At 39.2% G+C, this 11,259-nt stretch overlaps 1 protein-coding gene across 2 annotated transcripts in view; it reads right to left on the reverse strand.

The window, feature by feature from the left end:
- Positions 1-2,293: 2,293 nt before the first annotated feature.
- Positions 2,294-11,259, reverse strand: part of ldlrap1a (low density lipoprotein receptor adaptor protein 1a) — a 17,277-nt gene continuing 8,311 nt past the window's right edge. Inside the window, exons 2-10 of one of the 2 annotated variants that reach the window (XM_058404520.1) lie at positions 8,407-8,549; positions 7,953-8,065; positions 7,546-7,660; positions 6,773-6,845; positions 6,589-6,624; positions 6,123-6,232; positions 5,988-6,022; positions 4,405-4,436; positions 2,294-3,061 (exon numbers count right to left, since the gene is read on the reverse strand). In XM_058404520.1, the coding sequence (XP_058260503.1) occupies positions 3,015-3,061; positions 4,405-4,436; positions 5,988-6,022; positions 6,123-6,232; positions 6,589-6,624; positions 6,773-6,845; positions 7,546-7,660; positions 7,953-8,065; positions 8,407-8,549 (704 nt within the window). In that variant the 3' untranslated portion in view covers positions 2,294-3,014. The remainder of the gene's footprint in view (positions 3,062-4,404; positions 4,437-5,987; positions 6,023-6,122; positions 6,233-6,588; positions 6,625-6,772; positions 6,846-7,545; positions 7,661-7,952; positions 8,066-8,406; positions 8,550-11,259) is intronic. The other variant, XM_058404521.1, reaches the window with a different exon arrangement.

The following is an 11,259-nucleotide window of genomic DNA, read 5'->3' on the forward strand; positions in this document are numbered from 1 at the left end:
CATGGAAAGAATATCACATCTCTGGCTGTACTTGAGTTTATATCGTAGTTTCTGACTTTTACTGTATCTTAAAAGCTAAACTACTTCACTACTACTTTTTAGTATCTTGTATTTCTAAAGCTGTAACGCACCAGGGAGTCAATTTAAATTGCTAAAAAACAAAAAAATCTAGGCTTGAACAGATGTTAAAGCTATTAGCTTTTTGCAGTCAGCTAGAATGCAACATCAGAGTTATTATCATTCCAACTAACTAATTTGGGAGAATAGGAATAAAGCTGATATCACTCAACCTTAGCTACTGTAGTACAGTATAATGTTCACATGCTCCTTAGCGAAAGAGAGGCTAATTTACTCAAATGAATGCGTAAAATCAGGTGTATGTCTTTTTCTTTTGTGAATCTTCCTTCTTTCAGTATCATACTTTAAACTTTGACTTTTATCAGAAGTACTTTCATCCCTGCTTAGGCATATATGCATTATTTCCGACTAAATGCATGGGACATCATGGTAAGCCTACACACACACACACACACAGTTTTCTCACTGGGTGTGATTATTTCCTCTGCTTTACACACCCACTGCTTCATACACAGAGACCTGGCTGTATGAGCCACAACAATAAAGCACTAACATTTCTGTGAAATTTATGAGAAGAAAGACAACTACATTAGATGTGAGGTAACATTTTTACAAACAATAAGCGAATGAAAGTCTATATTGACAGCTATGATGAGATTGCTGGAGGCATGGCAATTTAGAGTATATGTGTGTGTGTGTGTGTGTGTGTGTGCGCGTGTGTGCGTGTGTGCACGGCGGGGAGACGATAAACGTGCCAAGCTTCTCTGCCTCCCACACGTTTTCAGATGTTTGACTGTGCGAGTCCTCTAGAGGACCGTGCGTCACTCGGTTCAACCCACACACACACACACCTGCACACAGACACACACACACAGTTTGTGGACCGGTGAGCTTTGAGCTTCACCTCGACAGCTTAGACTGCCTGCATTATTTAATGTGTCTGCTTCACAGAGGAAGGCTGCTACTCGGGAGACAGAGAGGACGTGCAGAGAGCTCTTCATTGCTAAAAAGATCACATAGAGCGACAGATAAACATCATGCACATGTAAAACAAATTGAGCAACATGCAGGTCTTACTCAGGTAGTACACATACACACACACACACACACATGCATGAAGAGAGAGCAGGGATAAAGAGCAATACAGTGTGTCTCTCTCTGTCTGTGTGTGTGTGTGTGTGTGTACGGCTGTGTGTGAGACAAATGACATGGAAATGTCAATGGTGCAGAGCTACTGCCCTCTGCTGGCCTAAAAGAAAAAGAAACAAAACGAGCATTTCAGAAATGAGCTAAAAAGATGCTCCTGTGATTTTTAAACTAATCTCTTACTTGAAACATATCATTACTGTGAATAATAAAATAAAATAAAATGTTCTCTTTGTATTGAGAAAAAAGAAACTCAAAAAGGTAAAACCAATGACTCAAAAATCACTAATAATGGAAGTCTAAGGATAGACTTAAAATATGCACTTAATCTTAATAAAACACAAAATTAAAAACTAGTTCTTAGGATGAGAAAGGCATAAGGGAAAGTCCTAGCAAAGCTGATCTTGTATATTTTCTATAATATGAAAAAAAGATAATTGTGGGGTGATGCAGATCGGTGCAATGCGAAGTCGATTAATGTCCTGTAACTGCAGGCTTCCTCACTTCATATATATATATTAGGCAGCAGGTGAACATTTTGTCCTCAAAGTTGATGTGTTAGAAGCAGGAAAAATGGACAAGTGTAAAGATTTGAGTGAGTTTGACGAAGAGCCAAATTGTGATGGCTAGACCACTGGATCAGAGCATCTCCAAAACTGCAGCTCTTGTGGGGTGTTCCCGGTCTGCAGTGGTCAGTATCTATCAAAAGTGGTCCAACGAAGGAACAGTGGTGACCTGGCGAGAGGGTCGTGGGCAGTCAAGGCTCATTGTTGCACATGGAGAGTGAAGGCTGGCGCGTGTGATCTGATCCAGTGGATCTGATCTGACAAGCTACTGTTGCTCAAAATGGTGGTTCTGATAGAAAGGTGTCAGAATACACAGTGCATGAAGGGTCAGGGCTGTTTTGTTAGCAAATGGGGACCAACACAATATTAAGCAGGTGGTCATGTCTGATCGGTGTACAAAAGTAAAGAGTAAACAGGTTTTATCAGTACAGGTAAAATGTGTCATGATTCCTGCTTGCATTTGGACATGTACTACACTTATAGGCAGAGATACAGCTTTTCCCTTTAAGGTATAACAGATCATTTTTAATTATAAACAGCCGAGAGCTTAATTAAAGTATTCACGTCGGCTCATTATATGTGTAATGGCAAAAATAACTATGTACAGTTCATTGAGTTGCTATTTAATGAGGTCCACCTACCGCATCAGACACCTTCTACCACATCTATGGGAAGGATCCACCATAGTACCTCTGCTGACCTGATATTATTTGAAAGGCTTTAAATGAAACCCATTCCAAATAAATAAAAAAGGCAGTAGTGGATATAGCCAAGCACTGAAAATCAGCCATATTGCTTTGGCAGGAGGGAGAGATTGTCTGGGTCGCCCCAGTCCATGGCATTTAATAACATAGACAATAAAGGTAGGTACAAAGTGGGTGTACCTAATAAACTGGCAACTCAATCTATACTCAATCTATTTCTAAGCTTCAGATAAAAAAATAAATAAAATAAAATACTCCCCTCGGCTAGCTGTTCACTTGATACTGATTCTGAAAGCTTTAAAATGAATTTAAAAAATAAAAAAATACGGCACATGATAGATTCTGAAAAATAGACCGTATTTATTGATTTGGTGCGAAGGAGATCGTCTCGGCCTGGATGGAGGCGGCGGCTCGCTCTGTTCACTGCAATTGTCAATCTTTTTGCAGTACCTGGAGGAAAACAACACCAACTTCAATCCTCTACAGTCTGCTCTCAGGCTGTGAATGCTGCGTAGCTCATTCAACCCAGTGTCCAGGATCTGGGGGTTAGTACAGGACTCGGCAAGTCTAGAGAGAGAGAAAGAGAGAGAGAGAGAGAAGGACAAAAACATTAAAAAGAAAAAAAAAGTCATCTTTACTGATGGAGTGTTAAAGGGAGAAGTATTATCTAGAGAAACGTTAAAGGCTACAGTCAGATCGTTATTGCTGTTGTTACAGTAGGGCCCAAAAGAACTGTGTAGAAATTATTTATCAACTGCTTATCCCTGAAACCGCTCTAGCTGAGAGAAACTGTTATGAGAATGTGAAATGTACTTTCTGAATATGTTGTTAGCACGTTGTTTGCTTCATTTTATACAATATCTCAAAAGGTAACATCTATACTCCTGACATGGGCTGTCATCAGTACCGTAATACAGTCGTCTAATCATCATGCGATATTAAATACGAACACTATATTGGGACACCGCTCCAAATCACTGAATTCAGGTGTTGTTTTTCAGGGGTTGGACTCAGACTCAACTTTTTAAACCGGTCACTCCACTGAATCATCTTCTTCTTCTTTTGGCTTTTCCCTTCAGGGGTCACCACAGCAAATCATCTCTCTCCATCTATCCCTATCTTCTGCATCCTCAACACTTGCACCCACTAGCTTCATATCCTCATTTATTCCATCCATATACCTCCTCTTTGGCCTTCCTCTTTGCCTCCTGCCTGGCAGCTCCATGTCCAACATTCTCCTACCAATATAGGTCACTCCACTGAATAATCCAAGTAAAATAACAGTTACTATAGAAACATGATTAGAACGACGGATTAACGTAAAGCTTTCAGAGCCATGCTGTTATGGAAAATCTCCTGACTGATAAGATCCAAGAATTCGATGATGAGGTATAAATGCATGTGGTGTGTATAATGACTGTTATATAGGAATGCACTGCCATAAAGGAAAATGGAGTCATTACGTTTTTTTATGAATTCACCAGAATGTCCATATGTTCATCTTATAATTAATGAAATATTAACAACTACAGCTACAGCCTGGTAGTATTTCACTTTACAGTCAATGTGTAACACAGTCCAACAAAAATAGATGAATAATAATAATAATAATAATAAAAAAAAACATCTGAGGGAAGAAAAATAAGTTGGAGTCAGATATCAGTTCCCTGGTTGATTGCTGTGTGTGTGTGAAATAATGAAAAACAATATGGATAGTTAAACATTTAAATTAGCTGTTATAGAAACTGAAGGAAGCTGCAGTAAGGCTCTGCACAGTGCTTTAGGGAATATGAGAAAAGCTGGGATGGAGGAAGACATGCAGATTGATAAACATGACTATGGGATGGTTATGTCATGAGGGGAAAGATAATAAAATTAGATTGTTTCAAGATTAGAACACAGTTTATTACCTGCAGAGTACTCAAAGCTATCCAAACTGCAGCTAAACAGAGACAAGGAGAGAAAACAAATCAGGGCCTGTAGAAACACACAGTGCTTACTTCCTGTTTTTCCTTTCCCATCTCTGACCTTCTTCAAATATAAAATATACACGATATTGCCAAAAGTTTTGGGACACCTCTCCAAATCATTTAATTCAGGGTTTTTTTTTCTTTAGGGGTTGGGCTCGGCTCCTTAGTCCCAGTGAAAGGAACTCTTAATGCTTCAGCTTCATACCAAGATGTTTTGGACAATTTCATGTTTCAACATGACCGAACACCAGCGCACAAAGCAAGGTCCATAAAGACATGGATGAGTGAGTTTGGTGTGGAGGAACTTCAGAGGAAGTTCTCAGGCTTCCCACAAGGTTTAGGAGTGTGTTTAGGGGAATTTTTGACCATTCTTCTAGAAGCGCATTTGTGAGGTCAGGCACTGATGTTAAACGAGAAGGTTTGGCTCACAGTCTCCGCTCTAATTCATCCCAAAGGTGTTCTATCAGGTTGAGGTCAGGACTCTGTGAAGTTCCTCCACACCAAACTCACTCATCCATGTCTTTATGGACCTTGCTTTGTGCACTGGTGTAGTCATGTTGGAACAGGAAGCGGTCATCCCCAAACTGTTCCCACAAAGTTGGGAGCATGAAATTATCCAAAAAGTCTTGGTATGCTGAAGCATTAAGAGTTCCTTTCACTGGAACTAAGGGGCCGAGCCCAGCCCCTGAACTCAATGATTTGGAGGGGTGTCCCAAAACCTTTGGCAATATAGTGTATATTTGGGGAAAAAAAAAAAAAAAAAGAATGACAGATACATAATTTTAATGAAAATTTCATTGCCACCATCGCCTCTGGCTTGCTCATTATAAATAATCTAAAATTGTATTAAATGACTGTTTCCCTTATGACTATAACTCACCATCATCAGAATTAAATTCAGGTCACTTTGTGAGATGGAAGGTTACCTGCGTTCCTTAAATTAATCACATTAATTTAATACTATAGTTATTTCTTCTCATCAGTGCCAACCTTCTTTCTGCCAACTATTTTATAATGTGAATTTATCACGCTCACTCTACATGTTTCAAACTAATTAAAAACTTAGAATTAATTTTAGTACAAGAAATGAAAAATAAGTTTTGAAGGAGGAACGAATTATTTTTATGCAAAAAAAATATGATCACATATTCCCTGTTCTTTCAATGTAAGAAACAGGGACGTCAAATAGCTGAGATAAAAGATAAGATGGGAAATATTCATCATTTCTGATTGAGACTCGTTTTTCTGCCAACACCGAGCCTGGAGTTTGAAAACATTGGAAAACCCAGCTGAGAAACACCACGTATTTTCCTTTACTCCAGTAAGCTTTAGCTGAGCTTTATCTCACCCTATGAGGTGAAACAGTGAAGTTAGAACTCAGCATGATACAGAGGGTGGGAGTATATGAGCGTGTCCTTTTTCATTCTGTTCACTTCCCCAAGATGTGTCCTTTTAGCCCACATTAGCGAAGGACACTAAAATGGAGTCTGAATTGAAAGTTTATGAGGCAGAAAGCGTCTCACCTTGAAAAGGCTTCATCCAGACCATCATTTACCTCCTGCGAAGAAAGCCAGTTCAATGTAGTTGCAATCATCTCGTCCTATATTTATATGTGATTAGTGTGTGCAAAGTGTTGTCCTGGAAAATGATGTTCGTACCGAAATATCCTCGCCTTCATTCTTCTTGTACTTCTCCAGATGGTTCTCAGTCTGTTCCGTGTGAGGCTTGGGACAATCGTCAAAGTCCAACAGGTTCTCTTTAACTGCATCTAAAGAAAATGGCACAAATGCATAAACATTTTGTCCTGAATTGAATACCTTTGATGTGCACTAATCTTGAAGATGGAGAAATCTAGCTCTTAAAATATTTCAAGGCAATACAATAAAAGAATCACAGAATCTCCCATGAACGTCAGTGCATTGTAGGAATAACGTAACTGGGTGGATTCGATGAAGAACAATCCTCGGATGTCTCGGAAGTTAGGAGCTCCGATGTCAGTGCTTTTTATGTGATAATGTCTATGGAAAATCATGTAGGTGATAATATAAAATATTATATTTCATGTAGTGTGTGTGTGTGTGTTCAGTACTAGTTCCACAGACATTTCAGCTTGTGTGTTATTACTTGTCTGTAAAACCGAGCCAGACTTTTGCTCTTTCTCTGGAAATATGAGAGAAGGGAGAGATTAAACAAGAATCTTGAAACATAACAATAACAAAATACAAATTTATCAGGTATCTGTGATGCTCTCAGCACTGAAGCTGGTGAGGACAGTTTCTCGATCAGTGATGAAGCGTTGTGTTTTTACCCTCTTTGTCGAGCTGCCAGGACTCGAAGGCCACGTTGAAGGCTTGAGCTACAGTCAGTGTCACAGCCTGAGCCTGGAAAAAGATAAACAGAATGAGATTTACATCAAATCAGTGGCACCATTACACTGATGAGGGTATGAAACAACAGGCCTTTTGGAAAATTTATTTATAATATCGCAATAGTAAAAATCAAACAATTGCAAAAATAATAAAAGACAATAAGGTATTAAATTATTAAATTATGTACCAATTAAATCACTATTTATTTATTTGTTTGCTTGATAATTCATTCATTCCATTTTATTTATTATTGATTGATTGATGTAGTGCTACCAGGTCATTATTACCAGCATGCTGTGGTTAAACATAACTTTTTCATTGTGACATTACAAACATCACCTGCTCTGACTTGCTCTTCTGTACAGGGTGACACTATTATTATTATTGCTTTGTGTATGTTAGAACCTACAACGCATGCATTATGCCTTCTAAATCGCTTCGCTATCCATTCATGCATGATTTCCACCAAGATGGAATCTGAAGGATGCTTTCTGTCTTTGTTCGCAGGCTACCTAATGCAATGAACTGAAGAAAGTAAAAAGAATAAAAATCCCCACAAGGCCAATAAAACTGCTACTATAACTTGTTAAAAGAGAGTTCTGCATCTCTCCCATCTTCAATCTCCGCATTAGGATCCTGGATCTCACTGAGCCTGAAATGATGCATTGTTTAATAAAAAACAAAACACACAATTATACAGAAAGACGCTCACCACTTTCTTCTTGGCACAGAGGAACGCGTGGCACTCCAGCATCTCGTTTCTCTGGTTCTGAACGATGTACGCAAACACTTTGTTGTGCATTTTGTCGGCTGTGCAGTACGATATTCTGGATGGAGCAAAGTGATATAAAAAAAAGGTCACGACTGAGCTTTTCAGTGTTAAATAAACACTCAATACAGAGCTAGTGTAGAGTGTATAGGATTGGAGGGATTACTGTTATTACAGTTCTTTGTGCATATGAGCAGGGTCTAGCAGCAGTGTGACTTATCTGATATTGACTGATGTTTCTTTTTAACAAATGCATCTGAATTTCTTTGGGCATAAAGTTTGTGCATATGTAACCCCCAAAATCTGGTTTATATGTAAACAGCTGAACAAGGAGAATCCGCGACATTCACCTGTAAATAGAGATGCACTCTATTAGCTGATTGGACACACGGTCATAAATGAGAATTTCCTGAGGAGAGACCGTCAGCGCCACCTTAAGGAGCTTCTTGCCGCCAGCTTTAGCCTGGGAATGAACAGATTTACATGGAGGAGTACAAAGAAAAATGAAAGCTGTTACAGTTTGAACATCAAATCTAGCTAGAGATTGATCAGGTGATCTAAGAGAAGGTGTTTGTATAGATGTGGCTTTGGAAAATTCTATCCCCTATCTATTTATTCCCTAACTTGGTGTTTTGATCAAGGTGTTCGATTTCAGCAGTATTTTAAGACTGTAAGACTATCCTGATAAATTCTCCACCACTCCAGTTCTTCATGACGGATTATACAGCGAAGATCTAGACCTGCCATGAAAGGAAATGACTAAAGTTAGGAAACAGCAGGAAGTGTGGATGTGAAGATGAGCACCATTGCAATGATCCTTTTGATGGCTGCGCCTGACACCTCTTCACCTTTGGGCTGGTCAACAAGAGTCATTCCCATGTGCCTGAGGTTAAAGGTCATGCCGTCCACAAGGGTCTCCCTTGTGTCTGTCCAGTTCTCTGGAAGCTCTGGGAAAAAGGAGGAGTGAGGTACAAGCTTGTGAACCAGTGTTAAAGGTCAAATGCACAAAATTGTCCATAAAAGCACACTACATACAGAGCTCAGGGTTCAGGTATACATATGGAGCAGACAGAACAGGTAGGAAAATGCTGCAATACAAAAGGTCAACATTTGAAGAAAGCTAGATAACATTCCTCGAAGGCTGATATCTTCTGCCATTCCCCAAATGCCCTGTTCACAAAGCTGAGGCTTAAAATACATCTCTAACGATCAGATCTTTGAAGATGGATCTCAAGAGCAAGTCCGAGTCAGTGGGTTTATCATCTGTGGAACATGTGGATGGATCATAACATGACCTGCACTTTAGTTCTGTGACACTAGACTATATATATAATACAATAGACTCAACAAGCTGACAAAATGAAGTGAGAATTATCTGCAGAGCCAAGGGAGCAAATTAGCCATACTCTCTGAGAGGGAGGTCATGCTCGCTCTCACCCGTCAATCATTGTCACACTGACCAATCTTGGCCATTTCTACCTGTTGAGAACAGAATCAAGAGAAAAGACTAATCCTTTATTAGATTAGGACTCAAAAAGAAAGTCTATAAACGTCTGCCAGGGTAGCACACTAGAGCTTTAAACCTTAGTCAGAAGAGCAAGAAGAGAAAAAGGGGTATACAGATTATGCTGCTGAATAGTTTCATGATCTTAATAAATGCAGTCAATGCATTCCATCCTGAGGATAACATTGACTATGCATTATGCTTATAGCCGAGTTTCTCTGAATTGTTTAGTCCTGTCGATATGGGAAAAAAAAAAATCCCATTCAGGCTTAACCGCTGGTCGTGTAATTAAACTTCTTGTAGGGATTTAATGAACTTTGAGACTCTGCTGTAAAAGCTCCTACCCTACATTTCTGAAACTGCGGCATCTAGTGCACATTACTGATGATTATCCTCAAGCGCTCTAGCAGGAGATCAATAACACAGCCAAAGTGATAGGCGCTCTCAGTGAACGCTTATAGGAGACACCCAGGAGGCTTTACTTACTGTGGAAACCTTTATTTTGCCTGAAGAACGCTTACCGAGAAGAAAACAGGAGTGTAAGGATTAAATACTTTTGTGAAGAAATAATTCCGTCTCACGGGAACTTAAAGTTCATCGAGGACAAAAGAACAAATCGCATTTTTCTGACTGGAAAGTAAGAGAGCTGTGCAGACTGTGAAATAAACAGGAAATGACTCCAGTTACTCCCCTAAATTATTATAAAATAAACAAAGGAAAATAAGCCAGATATCAGAATAAAAATCAACATCAAAATGGATCATTTTCCAAAATAACCATGGAGTTTAATTCCTTATACCACAGCAATCTGCCAATGATTACAATTTCTTTCAACCAAAGAAACACACATCATTTTCTGTCCATTTGTCATTACATTTAATGTTGTAGAACAAGGTAGTATCACTTATGTTAAAGCGGCTATACATCATCATTCCCTCACGCGCCTCTCTTAAAGTGACTAATTATATTCTCTAGTCACTATAATATACTATTATACAGTGTAAATCTGTACATCACTATCACACATATCATGATGAACAATGAATGTCAGGTTAGATGCTGGAGCTGACAACTTCTTCAATGTATTCAGTGTTTATTGCAGAAAACCTTCTTGTCTAACTTTCTATGAACTTGGATTCAAGTTACTAGATAATCTGTAATGCTTAAATTGTTCAAGTAGTGTTCGCTGACTGTGATTTCAGTCCATTGTGATCATCACTGCTGTTCTGTACAGTGCTCTATATACACTACATGGCCAACACTTGATCATTATGTCCTCATTCCAAAACCCTGGGCATTAACACGGATTTATTCCCCCTGTGCTGTTATAATAAGCTCCACTGTTTAGGGAAGGATAATCCAGTAGATGTTGGAAAGGGCTGTGGGGATTTGTGTTCATTCAGCTACAAGAGCATTAGTGAAATCAGACACTGATGTAAGAGTGAGGAGGCTTTCGGTGATCCAGGGTGCAGGACACTCTACTCCAACCTTAAGACATCATTTTAAGGGGCCTGCTGGAATAGGGTTTTAGAGAAATGATTATTTTAGACTATAAGGAGATATTCCAGACAGTTTTTTTGGGGAAGAACCGCATATGTGTGTGAAGATCAGGTGTGCATAAATTTTTGGCCATATAGTCTGTGTAGTAAACAGTGATCAGGTCCATCAGGGAGCGATTTCACATTTATGGTTAGAGTTCACTCAACCCAGTTCACCTACTCAAGTGCCTGGAATGAAGCACCTCTAGGCTTGGTCTTATTAAAGAAACATATAGAAAAGCTTCCAAAATGCACAGAGCAGTCTGTCTCCAGGCACACTGCATTGAACTGCCAATCATGGCAACATAGCCATTCAATTCTGTTTGTCGCTGGAGGACATTTTGCGGAACAGAACCCAATTTGCTTTCCTGCTTCTGCACCGCTGATGTTTCCTTCCCTTCTTTTTTAAGTCCAGTTGTTCTCATTCTGCAGCCCGTCTGACATTAAGTAGTTGCACCACATCTGCTAGTTGATCCTGATACTGTTATCTTCTAAACAAGCAAATTAAACAGGGCTTTCAAGAAGTCTTTAAAATTCCCTTTTTACCTTACCTTCCTGCTGAAGGTTTAAAAGCTAGAGCACCCTGAACAATGGCAGCTCAGTACTGAACTTGTT

The sequence above is a fragment of the Hemibagrus wyckioides genome, linkage group LG12 (genome assembly GCF_019097595.1).
Source record: "Hemibagrus wyckioides isolate EC202008001 linkage group LG12, SWU_Hwy_1.0, whole genome shotgun sequence".
NCBI lineage: Eukaryota > Metazoa > Chordata > Actinopteri > Siluriformes > Bagridae > Hemibagrus > Hemibagrus wyckioides.